Source organism: Euleptes europaea, chromosome 16 (assembly GCF_029931775.1).
Source record: "Euleptes europaea isolate rEulEur1 chromosome 16, rEulEur1.hap1, whole genome shotgun sequence".
Classification (NCBI taxonomy): Eukaryota; Metazoa; Chordata; class Lepidosauria; order Squamata; family Sphaerodactylidae; genus Euleptes; species Euleptes europaea.
The window spans coordinates 49061996-49087846 of NC_079327.1; the positions used below are offsets into that span (position 1 = coordinate 49061996).

Genomic DNA, 25851 nt, shown 5'->3' on the forward strand with positions numbered 1-25851 from the left:
TCTTTAGCAAATCAATGGAACTCCTCTTTGTGTTGTCTCTGTGATTCTCCAATTGGAACTGGATTCGGGATCAGTAGAATGCTAAGCTTAGAAACTGGCTTTTCACATTTATCTGAAGGTTTTGTTTTCTGAAGACATTAACAATTTCCTGTCTCCTTTATGGTCAGATCTTTATGTTTCGCATTGGTGGTCTAATCTTGAATTCAAACTTTCCTCCCATGGGATGCTAGACTATTCTTAGACAGAGCACTGGAGGCTCTTGGCAGGGTTCATCCTATCTTTTTCAACTGTCTCCAAATATCAGAGGGCTTTTCTTCTGGCTGGGCTCCACGCTTATTCCTCTCTGCTGTTCTGGTGGGTAGATTATGTGCATGTTGGTCTGTTGCAACTGGAAGTTTAACCTGTATTTTTTTTATTGTGTGATGCCTGCCTCTTTGAGAGATCTGTGGATACAGAAGGTGGTAGTCTTCAAGGTTTCCCTCGTTTCCATGCCTTTCCTGCTTGCTGATTCCACTCCTGGTGTTACTATGGCTGTAGCTAAATTTTTGGCAGCAGAGGCTTCTATGCAAGGATGGAAATAGAGCGTGGTATCTGTAAGATTGTTCTGTCCAATTGTTAATAAAAAAAACCTCAGTATGTTCTCTACCCTCTATGTTCCTTATTAAGTGACAATTTTTAAAGTGACAATTTTTAAAAAGACATGGCTGCATTGAACAAGAATTGTAATTTTTTGTTATGAGAGCAATGGAACACTGTCCTACCTTTTTGAGAAGTGAATTCTATTTTATTGTTCTTTATTCAGAAGTACCTTCTTGTACTTTCACTGTCTTGTCTCTGTCTGCATCACCCTTCAAAGATAACATAGACAAATTATATAGAAGAAACCTGCCAACATCCTAGAAAAACTTTTACAATACACAGTTCCTTCCTGAAAAATAAAAGTATTTGGTACATTAGATCAATAACTTTCAGTGCCAACAGACCCTGGTTGGGTCACTACGGCATGGTTGCTGGGGATGCTAATGCAGCTGCAAACTCTTTTGCCTGTTGGTTGCTCACTAACCAAGCCCTTCAGGGAGCATACTAGCAACACCACAGTTACACCAGCACCATGGCAGCACCATCTGCCCTTAGGATTGCACTGAAAATGTTCCCCCCACAATTAAATTCCATGTACAAAGAACTCTATCAATATGCAACTACTGCTGCCAGAATTGTGTATGCTAAACATTGGAAATACAATACAATTTCAGACACCACAGAGTGGATTAGTAAACTTTTTGATTTCACTTTGATGGCTAAGTTAACGCAACTGATGAATCAGAAATCAATTGAAGAGTTTGAGTTGAAATGGCAACCTCTTTACGATTATTATTCAAATAACACATAAATATTTTAGAATATTAGAAGGTACCTGTAATGAGAATATATATTGAAGCATTAAGAATATGGTATGTTTAGGTTACCTGAAAGGGTTTTAAGGTGTTCTAGGATATAAAATAAGAATTGAATTTTTGATAAAATGGTTATCAACCCTTTTTAATATAGTCTTTGTTAAGGCTCAAAAGAAAAAATCTGTTCTATTTTGCTTTTTCCCCTACCCTCCTTCTTTTTTCTGTATCCTTAAATTAAAAAAAAAAGCAGAAGCAGCAGCAGCATGTCACTGATATTATACAATTTATTTGGCTTATTCTTCAGCAGCTTTTTGCTTTTATGCCCTAAAGGTATACCAAGAGTGGCAAAGAAATAAATAGCAAGAACTTCAACAAAGGGAGAAAGACAGTAAACCCCAGGAATGTCATACCTTGTCAGATGCTTTTGAAGATCTTTTCTTTTTTGGACTTTCTTTCCAGAGAGATTCTATTGTTATGTATGCTTGCAAACTCCAGTCATACAGCTGAGAACCAGTTACCTTTCAAAATCCAGAGATTTGATAGTTAATTTCACAGACAGTAGTAGTAGTATGAGTGCCAGCATGGTTAAGAGCAGCAGACTCTAATCTTGATAACCGGGTTCAATTCCCCACTCCTCCACATGAAGCCTGCTGGGAGACCTTTGGGCCAGCCACATTTCTCTCAGAACTCTCTCAGCCCATGCGGAGGCAGGCAAGGGCAAGCCACCTTCTAATGTCTCTTGCCTTAAAAACCCTATGGGGTTGCCATAACTCAGTTGTGACTTGATGGCACACACACACAGCAGCAGAATATTTTATTTTTGAATTTCATTGCAGTTTAGGCTTTATTAGAACTCATCAATAAATGTATGAGGCTTGCTTTACCAAATATTTACAAGTCTCAGTGCCAATACTGGCATTCATGAATAAGGCAAGGCAAAACAAAAAATAAAAAGGTCAGAACAGCAAAGAACTGGCTTTCATGCAGTATTTTGAAACTTGCTTTCAAGAGAACTAGCTTTTAAGTCTCTGTCATTTATTTAGCACTTTTGAGTGTTTAAAGTTCTTCAAAAATCCCTAATAACCTCAAGTTGAATGCTAGAAACAAAACCACTTATTTTTCTTCCCAAATCTTTCCCTACAGCTGTTCCTATCGAAAATACCTTGCTCCCTGGCCATGTTGAACGACGCAGGCAAACAATGGCTTTCTGATACATGAAGGGGTTAACTGGACACACACATGCTTCTTACTGCATATGTGGGCCAGCTAGTTAGAGACAGAACTTTTTGATTATGCTCAAAACCATAGTTTGCTGTTTTGTCTGATTGAGGAAACTTTAGTTTATGCTTTCCCTGAGAATGAAGATTTCAAACAGTGGTTTAATCCTAACTCATAAGAACAGTGCGATAGTCCCCCATTCACACTTGAAAGCATTGAATGGTTACATTGGCGGGGGGGAGGTATGATGATCCACCAGGCACATTCACATAGCACTAAACCATAGTTTGCCATTATGCCTGAATCATCCATTTGACTTTTCTCCTCCAATATTTATCACCAGACCTTAAAACACTCCTTTTTATCATCATCTTCAAGACCCTAAACCAATCCTCACTCCATCTTTGCCCCTCATCTATCAAGTATTGTACAGAACGACTGCAACTTCTACGGTGGTCTTCCCTCTGTCTAAATTTACACTGCCTCTGCCAAGCACCTCTCTCCTCAATCACTAAAATCATGCCACTATTCGGAATTTGTCACTCTCCATTCTGTGGAAGTCAAATCCCTATTTTTTTTCCCAAGGTCTTCATCCTATTTCCCTTTTGTCAATTCCTGATCTTTCCCCACATGTGTAACATAGGCTAACAATCTTGGTGGGAACTGTGTGAGCTGGTTCACACCTAATGAAAAACCACAGGGTGTAGAAGCACAAAATTTGGACCCAATGAACAAAATGTAGTTGCTTCCCGACCCCTCTCTTCAATACTGATAAATATATCAGTATTACAGTGTAAATAAGGGTCCTAATTTTAAAAAAGCTGTTCTTTAAAAAGATATTTGTCACTGCTAGAAATGATAAAAACAACTCTCAAAATGTAAGAAATGTAGCCTTACACAAAAGTATAAATAAAGGTTAGTAGGAAAGAAGCACATAATTGCTTGAAAAAGGAACATTAAGGCTAAGGCTCCATAAAAGCAGAAGCTAAAAGCTTCTTTTGGAAAAAAATAGCAAATAGGAACTCTCATCGTTAACTTAGACTGTCAATGTAACATTGTTTCATGGTTCCAGCGCATTAAGAATGGCATTTTTCAGACTTATATTTTAGAGTAAATTCTCTGAACTCCAAGAGCAACATATGTGACTCTGAAGCATTACACTAGTGCACATATTAATCGCATGTTTAAGTAAATAAACATTACACCATATAAATAAGTAATACAGGACTGAAGCACAGTCAACAACGTAGTACTTCAGAGATGAAGCTATGAAAAATTAACATTGTCCGTATAGCCTGTTATCATCATATCATCTACATCCTAACAGTGAAGTCAGCAAAATCTCAGGATTCTTAAATCCAGATAGTGGAGCAGTGGACAGGCAAGACAGATCTTTCTACAAATCTGAATTCATAGAAAAATCTAAAAAAAAAAAAAAAAAAAAAAAAAAAAAACACATTGAGGGGTTTAAAACCCAAAATGATAAATGGAGCGCCTACAGGTTTAAGCAACCGATTCCCTCAGTGGCTGTTGCTAGGCAGATTCCAGGACTGGTTCGGTCTGTAAAAGGCAGGGGGAGGGGCAGGGTCCTTTCCAGGCCTATTTTAGCCTTTGAGGGAGGATCCATTAGGGCCAGGCCTGGCAGGGTTGCCAGCTCCAGGTTGGGAAATCCCTGGAGATTATAGGGTGCTATCTGGGAAGGGCAGCATTTGGAAAGGGGAGGGGCCTCAGACGGATATAATGCCATAGAGTCCACCCTTCTAAGCAGCCATCTTCTCCATCAGAACTGATCTCTGTAGTATGTAGATCAGTTGTAATTCTGGGAGACCTCCAGGCCCCACCTGGAGGATGGCAACTCTAGGCCTGGCAACAACCAATTGGTGACTTGATACCACCCAATTTGCATGACTCAATTAGGCACAGCTGCTTGCTACTGTTCAACAGCAGCCGTCCTGTGAAAGCCAGTGTGGTATAGCAGTTACAGCTTTAGAGTAGGGTCTGGGAGATCCAGTTTCGAATCCCCATCTGGCTGTGGAAGATCACTGGGTGATTTTGGGCCAGATACCTACTTTCAGCCTGAACTACCTCACAGGGTTGTTGTGAGGATAAAAAGCAGGAGAGAAGAATAATGTAAGCTGCTTTGGTTCCCACTGTACAGAAAAGGTGGGCTATAAATAAAAAATACAAATGAAGATGGGAGGCAGATAAAAAGGCAGGTTGGTGAATGGCAGAGGAAAGAATGAGGCAGGGAAAGGGGAGAGGATATAGGGGGTGACAGGAGGAGGGAAAGAGGAAATAGTGTAGGGGGGGATACAAGGGAAGGTGAGGTGCCACCCCAAAAGTCCTTAAGGGTTCCATACCATGTAAGTGGGCCTGGCCCAGTGGCTGACACCACATAACCAGGCCACAGTTTTCCTAGGCTTCTGGGAGGAGGCTTCTTGGGGGGAAGGAGAGCAAAATCTGAAGACAGAGGGGCAGATAACAGTAGGTTGGCTATTGGGTGGGAAGGAGAGAAGGAAGCAGGAAAAGGGTAGAGGCTATGGGGCTTTCAGGAAGGGAAAGACAAAATAGTGGGGAGGGAGAAATGAGATGCCTCCTCCAAGTCCTCGCAAGTTCCCACTTGTTATATCTAAAACTAAACAATGGTTTGAGACTGTGAATTTTTAAAAAATCTGCTCAATGGGGCCACGTATGGATAGAAATATTTTCCTACAAGCCCAGGTTTGCAGAAAAATACAAAAAATATATAGAAAAAAGTAGACTGACTTAAAAAAGCACACCTAAAATCATTGGGGGCAATTTAAGAAAAGAATGCCACCAACATCTCACAAGACTAGGTTGTGGATGTCACTGGCCATTTTGGGAGCTGCTACACTACTGAGCAACATTGCTAAATTGGTTCTTGTAGGTTATCCGGGCTGTGTAACCGTGGTCTTGGAATTTTCTTTCCTGACGTTTCACCAGCAGCTGTGGCAGGCATCTTCAGAGTAGTAACACTGAAGGACAGTGTCTCTCAGTGTCAAGTGTGTAGGAAGACTCTTCCTACACACTTGACACTGAGAGACACTGTCCTTCAGTGTTACTACTCTGAAGATGCCTGCCACAGCTGCTGGTGAAACGTCAGGAAAGAAAATTCCAAGACCACGGTTACACAGCCCGGATAACCTACATGAACCAATGAACTCTGACCGTGAAAGCCTTCGACAATAACATTGCTAAAGCATCCAAGCCTTGGCTATTGGGGGGGGGGGGGGCTTTTAAAAATGTAAAAGGCAGGAAAGAGGCAAGGTAAAGCTGATGGAGCAAGGAGTAAGTAACGTAAAAATCCTCACACATGGGATCTAGTGAAGTAGGTGGAATAGAAAGTGAATTAATTCATGTGTGCACTTGTTTGTGTGAACCTATTTTGGAAAATTCCAAACACCACCATCACCATATCAGATCTATGAAACCTTAAGGTCTGCCTACAAGATACACTGGTTCCAAAGCAAGAAGTCAAACTCTAAATAAGTATACTTCAAAGCAAGCTGTACTATATTTAATATGACTTGTTCTTTCCTAAGTGTACATAAATTCACCAGACTGCTCATGAAACATTTCAGATTGCATGTGATTTTAATGTTTCCAAGAATGCATATAAAAGCACTTAGCAGCATTTGCCACATTTAAAGTTGTATAGAAAACAGGAAGAAAGTCCCCCACACACACACAAGTTACTAACCTTGGCAATAGCAATGGCTTGCTGTGGATAGTATAGCGAGGCACCAATCCCCATGAATCCTATTGGGTACACCAACCTCTTTATTTTGGAACCTGTTTCACAGAAAACATCTCTATTAATGGTGTCAGCATCCTTTCAAAATAATCAATCTTTATTTTACGGTCATTTGACCAAAAATAGAACACATCTAATCAAGGGTAACATAAATTTGTAATAAAACAGTATTAGTCAATCAAAAAGTCCACAAAATAAAATATATCAATAAAATCCTATATCTAAAAAGATAAGTAAGCTAGCTTCTAAAACGTTTATCTATCAGCCCTTTACCGTATATACCCGTGTATAAGCCGACCCGCGTATAAGCCGAGGTGCCTAATTTCTCCCCCCAAATGGGGAAAAATTAGGCACCCGTGTATAAGCCGAGGGTCGGCTTATAACCCCTCCCCCCCCCCCGCAGGCTTACCTCAATCCAGGTGCGCAGGCCGGCGCCGGCCGGCAGGGTCCTCGCTGTGCCCGGCAGGGGCGGCGCCGGGGCCTCCAGAGGCCTCTGGAGGCCCTTCCAGGCCGGCGCCGGCCGGCAGCAGCCTCGCTGCGCCCGGCAGGGGCGGCGCCGGGGCCTCCAGAGGCCTCTGGAGGCCCTTCCAGGCCGGCGCCGGCCGGCAGCAGCCTCGCTGCGCCCGGCAGGGGCGGCGCCGGGGCCTCCAGAGGCCTCTGGAGGCCCTTCCAGGCCGGCTCCGGCCGGCAGCAGCCTCGCTCCGCCCGGCAGGGGCGGCGCCGGGGCCTCCAGAGGCCTCTGGAGGCCCTTCCAGGCCGGCGCCGGCCGGCAGCAGCCTCGCTCCGCCCGGCAGGGGCGGCGCCGGGGCCTCCAGAGGCCTCTGGAGGCAGCAGCCTCGCTGCGCCCAGCAGGGGCGGTGCGGGGCGTCCAGAGGCCTCTGGAGGCCCTTCCAGGGCGCTCCTGGCCGGGGGAAGCCACGCGGGCACGGCAACAATGGCGGCGGCGGCGGCGATGGCGGCGGCGGTAAGTTCCCCCCTCCCTCCTCTCTCCCTCCCTCCCCCCTCCCCTACCGTATTGACCCGCGTATAAGCCGAGGCCGGCTTTTTCAGCCCTTTTTTGGGGCTGAAAAACTCGGCTTATACGCGAGTATATACAGTAATTAAAAAGGGCTGAAAATCCTCAGCCTCAAAAAGCCTGGTTTGTTTGGTAGGTTGGGGTGAAGGATCTTCTCCCTCAGATGAGAACTCGCCCTCTTCTCTATCAGAACCCTCATTATCAGAGGAGAAGGGAGACTCAGCCTGCTCAGGTTGTTGAGGCTGAGAAGAAGTAGCTTTTAAAGCCGCCTTTGTGGGCCAACCGCCGTCGCCCTGCGATACCTGCGGAGCGATCCACTCCCCGCCGCCCGCCTGACTGTTTCCCCGAGAACCACGAAGGTCCTGATTAGAAACTTGCATTCCCGCAATAGAAGGGGTTGGGGAAGGCAGTTGTGCCGCTCGTAGTCCTGTCATGGGCTGCGACCATATAACCAGAATTTTGATATGGAAGCATGTCCCATTAGGTTTCATAAGGATTAAATATATTGAAAAGATGTAATCACTTCATAGACTGGGACTGAATAAGCTCAAGGCTTACTTGCTATTTAGAAGTAGCAAGCCAGATTCTGCTGTTATAGTTATTCAATAGAAGCAATCGAAGGTTCTTGTAAACTAAAATACCTGTGATAGTATTAAGCTCAAGGTTGGTAACCTATTATGCCATTCAAAGTCTTGATATTGTAATCATTTAATACTACTGTCCCAGCTGAAGGTCATAGCTGCACTCAGAAGCACTAAGTTAGACAACCAATGCAGATGTCAATTAGGTGCATAGTCTAACTATTATTGGCCTGCTGACTGACTGTTGGAGGTAGGCAAGCTCATAGTCGAGTACTGCTTGTAAGCCTACTGTTGATTAAATCAGTATCAATCCAAGGACACTGGGAAGATATAAATAGAGACCTTTCTCTGACTACAGGAGAGAGAAGATCCTGATGGTCTGAGCATGCTGACCTATGGACTTCCTCCATCTACCAGAGATGTAAAACTCTTGGCAGCCTAATTCTTGCGTGAATTAGGAAATCTGATTCTGGTGCATCAGAACTACATTTATTCTTGTCTCTGTTTCTGGAGAACTCTTACAAAGAGAGTTATTATGCCACACAGACTGTCTTTCTGATTGTCTGGAGTAACTGTCTGTACAAATGCTTCATCCTAAATGTGATGAAGGCTTTTATATTCTAAGGATTATAAAAGTATGGATCTTACCATCTTTGAATATGGTGATATTGAGAACTCATTTGTTCTAACAAAACTAATGTCTTCTCATAAGATCTATCTTACATACAGACTTTATAGTTCTGATAGACAAGATGTAAATGCAGCTTCTCTAAAGAAGCCCATTACCAGAGCATATTTCAGGGGTCTCTCTACACAAGGTGAGAGCACTGAATATGTTCTGCAGTCAGTTCTAAGACTGAGGTCTGCCACAGAACTGTCTGACATACACATGCATACATATACATGCATTACAGCCAACAATGGCTTACACATAGAATTATTCTAATTGGAATACATATAATTGAAATACATGGATGGAGATCCATGGAGCCTTATGCTCTTAAACTGAACTATACTCAGTATCTCTCTAAAGATTGGCACTGCCAGAGAGACTGTAGAATAGAGTTTTATACTCTACATATAATGTTAAGCTTTACACATAGTAACAGCAAATACTGATTAATTACAGTATAGTTAAACCATCAAAGTGGCTCTTAACTATCCAGCAATGCTTACATCAAATGCATGCTTAGAAATGGCTTTCACATAGCTTTTTCTAATCTGAACATGGGCTTCAGATCCAGAAACCTCAAATATATAGAGACTCTACGGTCTCATGACTTCAGTCACAAACAGACTGCTGGAAGAGCAATAGAACCAGCTCTAACATGAAACTATGGAACCAAAGAGATCTCTCCTACTAAAGGCATTGAATTAACAGAATAATACTTAGAGAATGCCTGAAGGAAATCTAACTATTCTAAATGAACTCATAGAATCCTTACAGAAACTCTGCAATGACATAGCTGGGTAAAGTATGTCTTATATTTAAATATTTTGAAGTAGAATACTTATTCAATGCATTAACCATTATTTTACAAGATTTCTGTAAACTGTATTATTTCCTGAATGAAATATACACTTGGGAAACTCTCATATACAGTCATAGAGATTGTTGATATTGCTAATATTGCTTGCATATATTTTGTTCCTGTTGAACTAATATAGTTTTTATTTCTGTAATCATTTACATGCATATATTTTATGTGAAATAAATAATATTTTAATCTATATATTCTTTTTATATTTTTACTGGAATAATTCAATAGAAAGTCTATCTCGTGAGAGATGGAAAGTGTTGATCCCTGCTTAGTGGGTAACGGGCTGAATAGATACAGATCACTTTTTAGGAAGGGGTCAATTCTAGGAGCTGGGCTACCTTAACGGCACGGACCGCGACAGTCCCTCTGAGAATGCGTCCTTAGTTATAGAAGCAAGCTCTGCTCTCAGGAGAGCGATCTCGCTAGCGGCAGATTGGGAGGGAATGGGGGGGGGAGTACATTACCGGCTTCAGCGGTAGCCGGACTGGGAGCTTCGGATGGTGAGACGCCTACAGCCTGTTCATTAGATTGACCGCTCGTAGAGGGAATAATGACCGAAGCCGCTGTTTTTTCCCTGGCCGTGCCCGGTTCCGGAGGATTTATCCTTGCCTTTTGCGGTTTTAGCCACCGCCGCAGCTGACACACGGGCGGTAGAGAGGAGGCGTTTTGTGCTACCCTGATGAGAGGAACCTCTCTTACGTTTATTTGCCGTTTTCTTTACTTTGCCTAATAAATCACCGGAGTGATTGTCGGTAGGCGGATCCCGAGCGACCGGCATTGCCTGGAGTAGACCCAGGTCCAAATCTTCCTCAGAGATATAATTATCAGGACGATCGGTCGCCATTTTGTTTTGGCTGGAAGGAAAACTTTCCTCTGCCCCGTCTCAATCTACAGCTAAAGATAGAGAGAATATAGTATAGTATATAGCTTTTTTTTAATAGAGTAAGGAATTAGAAATAGAAACAGAATAAGAGAATAGGTTCTTCTAAAGCTCAAGGAAGAGAGCTGTGATTACACTGCTCTTCCCGGACGAGGCAGGAACAAGACTGGAAAGGGCGGGGGCATTCCCTCCAGAGATAGGCAGTTAAAAAATTTTAGGTCCTGCCTCCCGGAACTAGAGGAAGAGGAAACACCCACTCTTAAGATGGCCTCCTCTCCCAGAGCGAGAATGTACCTATTTGCACATTACATCCTTTCGGGCCTTACATATGGCAGCACAAAATTTGGCCACACATCTCGAAGTTTGTGTGTTACTATCTTCCAGTAGTCATTGGATACAAATTTTATCAGGTAGCCCTGTATTATTTCTTAGAGTTTCTTGAATAGTCTTAGATCTTAACTCATGATGGAGAGGGCAGTATAAAAAGACATGTTCACGGGTCTCAATTTCTTCACCATTGCACAGGCAGACTCTCGGAAAGAGGAATTTTTTTATATCTGCCTTCTAGGACGGCCAATGGCAAAGCTCCACATCTGGCTAATGTGAAAGCCCTTCTGAATTTGTTCACCTCCAGTGTCATCAGATATGGGGCTGCAGTCATCAGGTGTCTGAATTTCTGTGAGGCTATGAAACCAGGGGACCTTGCGAGATCATGCTGTCTCTGAGTGTCTTCCACTCTCTGCTTTACTACTTTTTAAAACTGATCTCCACTCAGCGTCAATAGATCCTGGGGTGAAAACCCTAGTTTTCTTAGGTTTAATTGCACCTCCTCGGACCATTTGGACTGATATGCGTCCAGACTAATCATTGCAAGGAGGCCGGGTTTATGTATATTTAGTTTGGCCCACATGTAAAAGGACATGAGATGGATTTTAGCTTCAATTCTCATCATGCCTATCTCCAATTGGATCATAGAATTGGAGACACATCTCGGTACTTGTAAAATAGCACGTAAGAATTTTGACTGCACTTTTCCAAGACCTTCAGGCCTGGGCCCACAAACCCCAAGTATGTACTATACAGTAATTGTGCCAAAACCTTCGCCTGATACAACTTTAGGGCAGCCAGGATATATCAACCTCCTTTGGAATGGAAAATTTTTATTATAGCATGGGCTGAGCTCTTAGCACGATCAGCACCTTTCAAAATAATTTCATGAATAAGTTGACATACACATTAAAGTACAAATACTTCAACCATAAGCCATTCGCACTCCTACAGTGTATTCTGTTAATTGAGTTACACTGACAGGCAACAGATCAGAAGAACGCATCAACAGTGGGATTCCGTAGCTGCACTGGGGAGAGCATTTGAAGATCAGGATGGCTAAGAACAGATGCTATACTGAACACCCAATTCTTTTCCGTATCAGCAAAAGCACTCTAGGCCAGCTTCTGAGTCATCAGCAGGTGTTGCCCTTCTGTTCCCAAGTTATTTTCTGTAATCTTGAGGACTAGGAAAAGTTTTTACATTTAAATGAAAGCTAAGATTTCCAGCTGTCAAAGAAAGACACATCAGCCAACAATAATATGGACTTGCTTTCAGATTTCCTGCTCAATATAACAACTGGATTCATAAGGGGCCTAGTCTTTCCTCTCAGCTTTATTTTATGTAATAGTTTCCAGGGACAGTTGGCTGTTGCACCATTTCTAAATGTGTGTCTCAACAGCAACATAATAAATGTAGTGAAATATTTTCCTGTGTTTAATTCAACAAGCTGTAGTGAGGAAAAAGAGAGCTCTTCAAAGCCAAGTTTTCCTTTCCCTCAACTGTTTATCTGCCCACACATCCAAGTCAATGAACATGAGACTAGCTTGGGTAAATTGAACAAACCAGTAACTCTTCTGTTCCTAAGAAGTGAACCATGGTCATCCAAGAATTATAGGACTTCCAAGAAGAAGCATATAAGAACTTCTAAATATTCATTGTAGCTCAAGATTTGCATATTGGAAATAATAAATTATTTACATCAAACTATAAAGCAACTATAGATGTGAAGGTCTGGAAAAAACAGCATCCCCCACATATAGTTAAACCATCATGTGGCAAATCCTAGAGCACTCCCCCTCCCCTGATATTATGATGTCACTTCCAGTTTCTCACTATTTCCCCCACTTGCCATTGAGGCACTGGCTGTCAATGTAGGGGGGAATTGCTGGCACCCCTACTTTCAGCTGCTTTTCATTCCTACCTCTCAGATGGCTAGCACAAAGATTCACATGCTAAGGTAGCACAGGATGCAACTTTTCTCTTGTAATAGTTATATTTGCCACTTGTCTGTAGAAACCCAAAGCATTTATGCTTTAAAATTTCAAAAGTATGCCAAATGGTACAATTGTATATGCTAAGTTATAAATAATGCACTTTATAATAAGTTGAGGTTTGATATGAAATTAAGCACTGAATTAATTTTTCCAAATATAACCCCCCATAGCTTCAAAATTCCCAGAAATTTTACATTTCCAAGGCATCAGACATTGTCAACAACCATCTACCTCTAGACAGGAACAATCCAACAACACCAGCAAAGCCTATGACTCCAAGCCTTGGGTAAAATCCAGGTGGTGGGTGTTTGAGAAATTCACAGCCATCTAAAATAAAATTTAACAACAGCATATTATATTTATGTATATACAGTTCGACTATTTCAGCAAAGTTAGAAATAATAGAAATAACTTGCTTTCCTTTTACATGAAATTTGACTCATCAAACCAAAATGACTCTGGGCAACTTCTTTTCTTGATACCTCCTCAACTTCCTCTGTAATGCATCTGTACACTGCTCCTCACTTTCTACACAAAGAATCAGTTCTTTTCCTAACTTTCCTTGCAGCTAGTTTATTTGAACCCAGTTCAAAATTTCACCTTTAATACCGAAAACTGCATGGGTCCAAAGTACCTCCATCTGTACCAACCTGCCCAAGCATTAAATCTGTGGGTGAGGACTCCCTATAGTAGTGGTGGCGAACCTATGGCACGCGTGCCAGAGGGGGCACTCAGAGCCCTCTCGTGGGCACGTGCGGCGTCGCCCCAGCACAGAGTTCGCCTGAGCTCGTTACTAGAAAGCCAGAGCGAAGCGGGGGCAGGCTGCTCCCCTCCCACTCTCCGTACGCGCCTGAGGCATTTCTCACATCACCCGCCCCTCTGCCCAGAAGCCCAATGGGAGTGCTTCCTCCCTCCCGTCATATGCGGCAGGGCGGCTCACATGCGGCAAGAGGGTGCGGCGTGGACAGCAGCCTGTTGAGTCTGTGGCGAAGGTGATTCCTGTGGTGGGGTTGGAGAGGAGCTAGGTTGGAGGGGAGCATAGCTCACAGCGTGGCATAGCTAGAGGGGAACAGAGCGCTCGGGCCACAGTGCGGGCTTTGCGGTGCCTCCCACCTTTCAGTGAAATCCCCTACTAAAAGAGGAACACCCACTTACCCAGCATGTAATTAACCTGCGAAACTCTGTAATTGTGTTTTTCTTTTAAGACAAAAGTATGAATTGTTTTTTCTAAACTAAAACCTCAGTATTCAGGTTAAATTGCCATGTTGGCACTTTGCGATAAATAAGTGGGTTTTGGGTTTGGGCACTCGGTCTCTAAAAGGTTCGCCATCACTGCCCTATAGGAACCTATGTTCCCTGAGATTAAGTTGGTGGGGACCTTCTCAGCCAACACTCCCAGGCTACAGAATCCTCTCACTGAAATGGTAAGATTGCCACAATCTTTTTCAGTGACTGAAGACGAAGAAGAGTTGGTTTTATATGTCAACTTTCTCTACCTTTTAAGGAGAATCAAACTGGCTTACGATCAGCTTCTCTTCCTCTCCCCACAACAGACACCCTGTGAGGTAAGTGTGGCTGAAAGAGCTCTAAGAGAGCTGTAACTAGCCTAAGGTCACCCAGCTGGCTTCATGTGTAGGAGCGGGGAAACAAATTCAGTTCACCATATTAGAGTCCACCACTGTTAACCACTACACTACACCACGCTTAACCACTATGCCACGCTGAAACTTATTATTGTGTTGGGCGATGAGGGGCCATGCCGCCCGACTGTCCAAGTCCCCCCACACCCCTGACCAGGTCGGGGAGCCCAGAGAGGCTGAGAGGAACAGGGCGCAGCCCTGGGAAGCACACACTCACCGGGAAGGCCAGCTGGGGGAGGCGATGCTGGGGAAAGAGGTGGCAACAGTGAGGAGAGAAGGTTCCCCAGGAGCAGAGGCTGGTGGCAGCTGGCTAGAAGGTGGCGAGGAGGGGCCAGAAGCTCTTGCGTCAGCATTCCGGGAGAGCCACATGGCACAGAGGCTGGGCGAGAGTCCCCATGGGCTGGTGGGGCAGCTGCCAGTGTCCCAGGGGAGCCCAGAGGTAAAGGGAGCAAGAGGAAGCAGACAGGGGAGGGACCCTGCCGAGGGTAGGGCCCTGGAGCAGTTCCAGGGGCCAGGAGGAAGCCAGCCCCAGGCAAGCGTGAGAGGGTTGTGGGAGCGGGCACGTAGAAGGGAGAGGGTGAGGCGGCCAGGAGGGACTTTTGAAAGTGCAGAATGGGCAGGGAGTAGGAAATAAAAAGCAGGCTGGGATGAGGCCAAGGAGGATGGTACTCTGGGGCGGCCCAGGCAGAGACAGGCCCTAGGAGGAAGGGGAAAGGCGGGCACCTGAAGGGAAGGCTCAGCGTCCCTATCTGAGGTCCAAAGGAAGCTCAGGTCTATAAAGGGGAGGAGTAACGTTGGGACTCGTGCAGTAGCTAACCCGGTGGAGAGAGAGAGGGGTGACGGCGACTTGGAGGGGGAAGGAAGACCCGTGCCCCGGTTGTCACCGTGGACCTACAGAGGATGCGCAAGTCACAGTGGACCCGTCGCCTGTAGAGGGCGCACAACCAGGGCATCACATATTGCAATTTATGGATTGCTAGCTACTTTGGGTGCCTTGATTAGAAACAGAAAGGTAACATGAAAATATTCTAAATAAACAGAAGTTCAACATTAGAGAGGTCCAGGCAAAAACCTCTTGCAGATGTATTGACACACAGGAAGTTTTCCCGTGAGATTGCCTTCGAAAATGTAATCCCTATCTGCATTCTTAAATGGTACTCCATGAATACCTCTACCACAAGTTTTTGCGTAAGTTGTAGACAAACCTAAACACAGTGAACTATGCATTCAAAAACTGTGCAGTAGCCCAAGGTATTTTCAAAAATACAAAAATTGCCAAAAAGGAGTGCCTTGCCATACTGACTGACTTGGCACATGATTGGATTCTTGAGGATTCTATACACCCAAGTTGCCTATTTTCAGTCACATTATCTATCATTGGAGTCTCTCTTTAGGTAAGTATCTGCTTTTCAGATCTTAACTTTTTGTTCTCTCCCAGCTATCATAAATACTTCAAAGTACAAATAGTAATGGCAGAACTTGCAAGGCACAAAACTTGAAATAAGAAAACAGTTTCCTAGGATATAACTTAATTGCCTTGCAAGCTGACTGAATCATTTCTTGTTCTACTATAACAGAAAATAGCATAAGAAAGATCTTCGTTGTACTTTCGTCTGTCATCTCCCCTGTTGCCTGAGGCATGTATTCAGCCATTTCAAAGACAGCTATGCTGCCATTTTGTAAACAGAAAGACATAGGCTGATGTGTCAGTTAAGTGCTTCGAATATGATTACTTTCAGGACAAAAGATTATCAGAAGAACAAGATGGGGAAATAAAGTAGGTTAGTGAAAGTTAAGTCAAGCAGCTACAAGTATTTCTGCAATATCTGGGTGGAGTGTTTCTTACCAGTATATTCAATGGGCTGTATTCACTAAGCTCAACTAGAGATGGCACAAGGTGTGTCCCACTGAGGAAGGGGCCTTTTGAGTAGACAGGATGCCCTAATAGAACATGCCTCCCTGAATAATTGGAATTTTGCAGCTACAGCGTTCTTTGCACTGTTTCATTTGCAACATCAAGTGGATCATAACATGTATAACAAAAATAACAGAAATAAAAATAAAATTGGTTGAACAGATTAGAGGCTTTCAACCACAACGTCTTCGAGTACAACAGAAGTGCGTTTGTTGAACATGGGCCACATGCCTTCTCTCAAGGTGAGCTTATGCAGGGGCATTAATTCATTCAAATTACTGGATGAACTCTCTTTTGTCGGCTGGAAATATGTTACTTTTCCTTGAGACAGCAAGTTCATTGCTACCTTAACTGCCATGGGGAATGTTGTGTATATCTCACAAGCCCATAATGGATATTATTGGACACATCATTAACAATAAGTGAAAATGTACTATGTATTCACATAATTTTGTAAACATTTACATTAAACTAAAATTGCTTGACTGCAGCTTTTTTTTAAAGTAGTTAGCCAAGAAACAAGGCTCTCTTCTCCTGCGTTGCCTGACTTTGTAAAGCTTTTGTTTTTATTTACGTCCCGGGGTTGTTTGCAAAGGCAGCAATAGTTTTTCTGCTGTGCAAATTTAGCAGCAGTGTGCTCATCCAGCTTCAGTGAGCAGCCAATAGCAGCCTCCCCCTCAAGACTATTCCTCCCTCTATCCATATTTTATAGAGCCATATAGTAATATAACTATTCACACGGGATTTAATTTTGTTAAAGTGTGGCTAGAGTTCTGAAACAGCAAAATAAAGGACACGGTATACTGGGGAAGCCACTATGTTCAAAACAGATTAGTTCAGCTTCATTTGGCAAACTATGATTTGGATCTTGAGAATGAAGAACATTCTCTAGAAGTCCTAATGTCTAATGTCTGAGAGTCAGCGTGGTGTAGTGATTAAGAGCAGTAGACTCTAATCAGGAGAACCGGGTTTGATTCTCCGCTCCTCCACATAAGCAGTGGACCCAAATCTGGTGAACTGGGTTGGTTTCCCCACTGCTATACATGAAGCCAGCTGGGTGACCTTGGGCTAGTCACAGCTCTCTTAGAGCTCTCTCAGCCCCACCTACCTCACAGGGTGTCTGTTGTGGGTAGGGGAAGGGAAGGTGATTGCAAGCCGGTTTGATTCTTCCTTTAGTGGTAAAGACAGTCAGCATATAAAAACCAACTCTTCTTCTTCTTCTAAAAGGGAGCTGACAATTTTGCAGCTGAAGACTCAAATTTTATATAACTACCCAGAGATTGAAACTAAGCAGAATGCTTTGAGCAGTCAGTCTGAATGTCTATGACCCAACAAGCAACTAGTCATCTGAAGAATCCAATTATTTTAATTGTCCTTCACATGATCCTTGTGTATTGTTCTACTGTTATCTGAAGCAGAACAAGCAAAAACATTTAAAATTATAAAACCGTGAGTCATTAATAGTGAATTAAATAGGGAAAACATTCAACATAATTGCAATTTTACCAAATACATAACACTGCATTAAAATCTTGTTGCCTAATGCCACCTGCTTTTTACAATATCTTACCTTTACCATATTTCACTGCTTTTTCTGTTCTGGGCAAGACTTTGCCATAAACATTCTAAGGGGGGGGGGAGAGAAGAGAAATGAAAGAACAATTATGTTGTAAGAACCCAATAACATACAATTTATTCTAAGAAACTTAAGCCAAAGTTTTTACTGAAAACATCACATGAAGCCTCTATAGTAAGTAAGTATTTATTACGGTCCTAGACCAGAATGCTATTATATACATAAAATTAACAGTGTTACATAGGTTGTAAATATAAATATCATGTCTTCAATCAATCACCATATGTTTAATGATCATTTGTCATCACTAAAATACAGAGGTAAAATAATACTAAAACGGATGAAAATAAAAGATACAAATATTAGGTGCTTATGATCCTTCTTGATCCTGTGTAGACCAAGATTTCCTGATCTTTAAAACCAGCCAGCCAAATTTTGCCACCTTAAAAGTCATCTCCTGATTCTTATCTGATATACTATAAAGGTAAAACATTATATTCTTCCCTGGAGAGCCCTTCATTATTGGATCAAAGCATCCTGAATATATTTGTAGATTTTACAGTCAAAAACATGTTCTAAAGATTCAACAGATTAACCCTAACCCAACATGCCACTCTTTATATAAATGTTCGCATTCTTCGAGAGGAATCCTCTTGTACCTACCCTCCAGAATAGAAGAGGGGAGTTGTCTGTTGGAGGTGATGGAAACAAGGAAACATATGTTCTTGAGATGTCATTATAAGGAGGTTAAGATTACAATTTTTAAAACTTCTGTTAGATAGGATTTCTGATTAAACCAATGTAATTAAACTGTTACCATTGCATCAATACTTATAAGCTCCTGATCAAAAGAACATTCTCATAATTGGCCAGTTTAAATTGTATGAAGTAAAACATCTGCAGCTAAAATTAAACAAATTCTAGAATCGTGGCCAGCCACTAATTTTGCAACTTTAAAGAGTCAATGTGAGTTAGCAAATGCCTAATGTACACTCAGCAAAGAACTCTGATATATCTGGCCCAAAAATCCCACCCCAAAACCCTTATCTCTGCCAAAGGCAGTAAATCCCATCCTGAATATTGTCGAAGGCTTTCACGGTCAGAGTTCATTGGTTCTTGTAGGTTATCCGGGCTGTGTAACCGTGGTCTTGGAATTTTCTTTCCTGACGTTTCGCCAGCAACTGTGGCAGGCATCTTCAGAGTAGTAACACTGAAGGACACTGTCCTTCAGTGTTACTACTCTGAAGATGCCTGCCACAGTTGCTGGCGAAACGTCAGGAAAGAAAATTCCAAGACCACGGTTACACAGCCCGGATAACCTACAAGAACCCATCCTGAATGTTTCCGGATATATCTGTGTATATTCAGAGCCAGCAATTTAAATTTCAAAGCTCTCCAAGGCAGCTTGTTTTTTTTCCCTTTCGCATGTTTCCCAAACAACTGGAGAGAGGGGGGGAAGGAGGGAGATGTCCACAGGCAAGTGGGATTGCATGTTAAGGAGAACCGATGTTTGTGTGTGTGTTTGTGTGTCAGTGTCTTACAGTCCTGCCTGGCTGGCTGTGATTCTGCTAGGCTTCTGTGGATTGACATTTTGTTGGCCTTGCAAAAGTGCCCCCCTTGCTCAAGTTTGTTTTGCTGGGCTTGTGTAGATTGACATTGGTTCCGTTGGGCTTGCAAAAGTGCCCCCTTGTCTACATTTATTCTGCTGGGCTTCTGTGGACTGACACTGGTCTGTGGTTCGGCTGAGATTCCCTAGTTCTGCATTGGTTCTTTGGGCTTGTTGTTTCTGTCTGCTTTCAGAGGCTTTTGACCAGTGGTGTCAGGATCAGGCATCTGTCACTAGCATCCCATAAGCAAACTCATCCAGACAGGTAGATCTGAAGCAGTAAAACTTTATTGGGAGCAAAAGGCAGATTTAAGACCTGACTGCCCACAGGCAGGTGAGGCTGGTAATGGCGAATATAGGCAGGTTACATGTTTAAAAGCACTACAGGCTGCGAAGGTAAACATGGCTAAGCAACCCCGAGATAAGTGATTCCCAAGAAGGAAGACTAAACATTAGCGCAGCTGTGGAAAACAGGACGAGCGAAACAGTACACAGACGTTTACAGGCATGAGAACCAAGGACTTGACTTGTAGCCAGAAACTGGCCTAACTCATGCCAAGAGCCTTTATTCCTGCTAACGGCAAAGGCCTGACAAGTGGTTGCTTTGCTTGCTCTTGAGTGTCTAGCTAGTGTTTTCCTGGGAGAAAGCTTGGAATTTGTTTGTTTGTTTCCCCCCATAGGAAACAATGGAGGATGGCTGGGGGGCACCCTGTTCAGGGGTCCATAGAACTGGACCTCTTGGTCCAATTCACTTGAAATTTGGGGGTTATTTAAATTACAGGTACCAGCAGTTCCGCTGCCCTTTTGGTGGCATTAGCTTAAAAAACAGACCCTCAAGCCCTCCAGAAAGATTCCTCACAGGGAATAATGGACCTGAATAATATCGGAATCCCCGCGCAAAAAAACACCCCAGATTCAAATACCAAAGAGGTATTTGGAATTCGAGTAACTGGGCACACTGATATTTTTTAGCTTCCTGTTATCGGGATCTGAAAAACACTGATTTTTCCCCCCAAGGTGCACACCTCTATACCAGAGGGGTAGAAGAGTCAGAACTGGATTTGGTCCAGAGACTACAGGCACTTTCACATGAAGACATTATCCCATTTTGAGTCACATTCTGTCCTATTTTTTTCAGCACAAATGGATTTTTTTTCAGATGGGCTCTTTGCACTGTATGCATAGAACATTTGGATCAGATTTTTGAATTTCAGATGGTGTCACATTTTCCTCCAATGCCTGACTTTCTTTTTGTTCTCTTTCCTCAGTTTTGTTATATATTGATATGTCATATGAAAAACTGCTTCAGTTTAAACAAACTGTAGAAAATCAGTGGGGAAAGTACAGCGGCTCATTACAAAGGGCTACAAACAGTTCAGATAGCTGAAGGAAAGTGGCTTCACAAAAAATGGATCAAACCTTAATTTAAAAAATGGGACATCACTTGCCCTTGAAGATATTTGAAATGAAAACCTAAACCACCATTAGAACTGGAAACAATTTAAAGAAATGTCTATCTGAAATGCAAAAAATACTATTCTCCATCTGATACTAACATGGAGAAAGAGCCCATCTGAAAATGATCTACATGTTGCTGATCCCTACTCTAGAATGACAAGGACCTTTAAGGAAAAGACAGATTTTCTTCTGTAAGCTCAGACAATTCAGTGTTTCTACGTTTAATGATTCAAAGAATTCTCTCTGAAGGGGGGAGAAAAACTTTGACAACAGCACAATTGCCTGTTACTGCAATCTAGTCTCCATCCTTGAATTAATAACGCCATTCCAGAGATAGGAGGCTCTCAGTGCATGACTGTAAAACTGTTATCAAAACAGCTTGAGTACTAGATGAGTATATACCAGCACAGAAGAACAAAGTCTAAAGATTCTACTGTAGATTCACTAACCGCATGGAAACCCAACGTGCAGACATTCTATCTTTCAATACCAAATGATTTAAAATCAGCCATTACAAATTCTATTTCAGTAATTTAATGAAAGCATAACAATATACAGAAATTTACACAGAACAAATCTTAAGTGCCATTTGATACACTTAAGATGCAAAATACATGCAAGGTATCTGGAGAAACCTCTCACTCAGGCAAAATCAACAGAGTATGAAGTAAAAAACACTTGTGCCTTAGGAGACCTCCCTCATACACTAAAAGCCCATAATGCAACCCATACCTCAACTGTCCCAGTTCCCAGGAGGTCACATTCCATTTCCTTCCACATTGACTCAAGACTTCCAACACTGCCACAGTGTTGTAGAAAGCAGCCAAGGCACAGCAACATATAGTAGAGTCAATAGATTTTCTTTGCTTGCTGCTACAGTGTCTGACTGGCTACCTTGGGGAGATCTTCCACTTATTGTAATATTCTATTATACACATTTCTCTGAATGCTACAGAAATTGTTCTACTCACAAACAGGAGCAAATATGATCTACCAGTTTATGACAGAGCCCAAAAATACTGGATATATTTTTCAAAAAACAATACCCACAGAGGTATATACTATTAAGCACACTGGGGCATACTTAAAAAATAACGAGCAGTGGGTCTGGCTGGCTGCAAAGCAGGGTAGATAAAAATCAATGATTTTTTTTAATTAAAAAAATCAGATTTTTTTAATTTAAATCGAATTTTTTAAAATAAAATGCTTTTGGAGGAAAAGTCTATCTAAAGATAGTTTTCTATTTAAGATACATTATAGTCCAAAGGCTATTCATCAGGAAATAAGGATTAGTTTTTAATTATGTAGCATGAGGCTTTATATTTATGCAATGTTTAAATTTTTGGTAAATGAATTCCATTAATCCATTCACAATCCATTCCATTAATCCATTCCAGAGGTTTCTGTAAGATTATTTGGGGCAGTTTTTCTAATGAGAATATATTATCACAGATGCTTGTTTCTGCAGTTCTCAAAAGTGTGAATTTGTGTCTGCAGAGATAACATGCCTCTTCATCACAGCAAAAATATTATAAAAATAAAAATATAGAGTTGAGGGAAAAACCTTAATCTCATTGTTCCTTTGCAAATCTATATACTTAATCAATCTCTTACCTCTTAAGTGCTAAATTCCAAGAGGTTCAACGAATAGATTGTTTGGAGTGGAATAGATCTGCACAAGTAGCTAAGCGTGAAGCGGGAGGGGCAAGCAGTGAAAATGAAAGTGCAACCTTGTGAGCAGAATACTCCACAAGTCTTGGGATCTTTGTGTAATAATTGTGCAAGTCAGTTGCGTGCCTGTGCAATTCAACTTGAGGCAAGTGCTGAAGACAGTTCAGGGCTGGCAACCTCTTCCCAACCCCACTGGGTTCCAACAACTGTACTAACACTTAACTGTACAGAATAGGCACTTGAATGTAGAAGCAAATCCAAAGGGGGTGGTGGTGGTGGAAACAGTGTAATGCCCAGATATAAGGGCTGGTTTAGAACACTACGTATTCATATGCACACACATGGAAGCTTTGGGGAAGTTGGCATCCGGGAGCCATGAACCAACAAATCATGCTCTCTGTGTCTGGTACGGCCTTTCACCAGTAGAGAGCTCTGAATTACCTTCATCTTTAGGAATGTGGTTTCTAGTTACTAAGATCACAAGACCTAGCACTTGCTTAGAGACAGCTTCGGCCAATATCTATAGGTTATGCTAATTAGAGTGAAGTAGACACCTAATGTGCATTGGTGCTTTTGTGTATCAATCTGCTTGTCAGCAGCCATGGCCTGCCCCATGCGAATGCATAAATATTTCTGAGCTACCTTTGTTTCTCGGGTGAGTAACTCTGTATCTTAATTGTGGGTTATTTCACCCCCAGGTCTGTGTTAAGCTAAATAAAGAACTGTTACTTATTTTAACCTCCTCCTAGTTGTCTTCATTGGACTCTATAAGACAACCATGCACTTCAATAGTAACTGGGATCTGTAAGTCCTTGGCGAGGCCCTGAAGTGCTTGCCAGTTAACTAATAAGAATTCACTGGTTCCAGGCCCTTCTTCCCAGGGCTCGCCTGACATTGTCCTAACAATAAAGTCTCTACCTGGAATTTCAGTCCTGCAGCAGGAATCCCTGAAGTTCTCTGCTCCAGTCCTTGGTTCCCCTTTTCCAGCTTTCCACCAGCCGGTTTCTCCTCCTCAGCCTGTTCTTCCTGCCAGCCTGCTCCAGCCTAGGCTCACCAACTGTATCTCTCCTCCTCCCCTCTTGAAAAAGGAAGACCAGCCTCTCCAGAGCCAGGGCTGCTGGGAGATAGAGCCCCTTTGAAATTCCATTACATTTGTGTGTATAGCCTATAATGGCAGCAGGTCGTAAAAGAGACCCAGTTTGGGAATATTTTAATGGTTCCTCTTCCTCGCAATAATTTCATAATTATCTGTCTGTGTATTTCTAATAGTATAACTAAATCAGTAATTTTTGATAAACCTGTAAAAACTACTCTGAAAGTTTATTATTCCAAAAATGAAACCTTCATCTGGTTGTAAATATTATACCAGAAAGAATGAGTCTTTCTGTAAAAAACCATGATTTAAATCAAGTCTTATTGACGTGATTTAAATCGATTTGATTAAATCAAATCCACCTTGCTGCAAAGTAAAAAGTAAAAAATCCACCCTGCTGCAAAGTAAAAAGTTTCTACCAACCACCTCCACGCCCTGCAACTGATAATTTACAGTTGATTAATCAATGCTGCAACAGAACCAGCTAGCTGGAACGAGAAAGAAGAGGACCATTTAAAGAAACAGTAATCCTAGGAAACTACACCAGTGTTTTGACGGCCTGGCACTGCAACTCTGTTTTATATCTTAAAAAGTCACCCCAAACCACATCTGGAAAAGAAAGTAGAAAAACACAGAACTCAGTACAGTGCAATGGACTGCCAATTACATTTTCAGGATTCTCTATTAGAATTCAGTGAATGAATCATAGCAATCTCAAACTAGATGGCTAGTGTGGAAGCTACTCTTGTCAGCCCAAAATCAAAGGCTGAATACATAGTATGCCTAAATTTAATCCACAGCAGCTAAATCTAGATAGTATCAGGTTGTAAGGCTGATAAGAAAAGAACCTTTCAGAAAAGGTAGACTGACCTTGCAATGACAAAAGGTTAGTTCCCTTTCACATCTCATTCCTAGTTTGACATCCTTACAGATTACTCAAGAGAACACAACACAGAGACAGTTTGGGACCAATTTCAGAAACTAGTACTTTTCTAGTCTTATTTGTATTTCAGCTTAAAAGTCTTAGGAGATTTAGTAGCAAAGAGCAAAGTTAAAAGCTTAGTACACATGCCAGTAGCTCATCTAGACCGCAGCTGATTTGAAAATCTTGTGATTGCATTTCCACAGTTTAAACAAACAATACCTATAATCAAAACAGCATCTCATAACAAATGTATGTGGATGGATATGTTTTTCAGCCTGCACCATGACATAGTCAGGAGACTACTTTCTAAGAAGAACCAATTCATTACATTCAGGAGACTACTTTCTAAAAAGAACCAATTCATTACTTTCAATCACACTAGGACATGTTACTATCCTGAACAGAATCTACCCAGCATGGGAGGACTTCTCATGTTTAATGCACTGGGTCAGCTAGATCTGTTTTCAGAATGTTAGAAGTATTATCTTTAAGTTTGTTTGTCTGGATCAAATGATAGCATTGGAAAGAACACTTTTACAGTTCAATATGCCATATGATTTTTACACGGAGATGAATTCTGAAGCTGCTGATACTCCCAGTCCCTTGATAATATAAAATCACTGTACCTGAAACCAGGCTGTATACGGCTCCAAAGAATGTCGCAGATAACAGATACTATCCTCCAGCTGTGTCTGTTGATCATCTACATACTTTGATTTTGGTGTTGGACTGGTGTAGAGTGAAAGCTGTGAACAGCAGCAAATACAAGGTTACTTCCACAGCTTTACTGCAAAAAAGAAGAATTTGGGTATCATTGGTTCTTGTAGGTTATCCAGGCTGTGTAACTGTGGTCTTGGTAAGGCTGAGACCAAGACCACGGTTACACAGCCCGGATAACCTACAAGAACCAATGAACTCCCACCGTGAAAGCCTTCGACAATAATTTGGGTATTTTTTATTCCATGTCAGTTTACAACTGTTATCAGTGAAAAGCACAAGTAGGACTGCATCACTGAGACAATGCCGTAAACCGAAAATTGCATACCAGGAAGAGAAGCATTCTCATTATTAATCTGAACACTGAAACTAGTCTATGGCCGATTTAGAACTAGAGAGACGGTAAAAATCTTACCTCACCAACTTTTAGTAGGTTCTTTTTGGAAGTTTTATTCTCAGGAACAGCAGCGTGTACCCGGACTGCAAGAAAGCCCAAGCTAGCAGGAGCAGCCATCAAGTGTG

General features: G+C 42.1%; 1 protein-coding gene across 1 annotated transcript; it reads right to left on the minus strand.

The window, feature by feature from the left end:
• Positions 1–761: 761 nt before the first annotated feature.
• On the minus strand, positions 762–25851 carry APOO (apolipoprotein O). The gene is made up of 7 exons (XM_056861832.1): positions 25745–25851; positions 25239–25358; positions 17854–17908; positions 12960–13055; positions 6334–6425; positions 1805–1912; positions 762–848 (listed from the first exon to the last, which is right to left on the minus strand). Exons 1-7 carry the CDS (start codon positions 25841–25843, stop codon positions 795–797), a joined length of 624 nt encoding a protein of 207 aa, XP_056717810.1. The 5' UTR covers positions 25844–25851; the 3' UTR covers positions 762–794.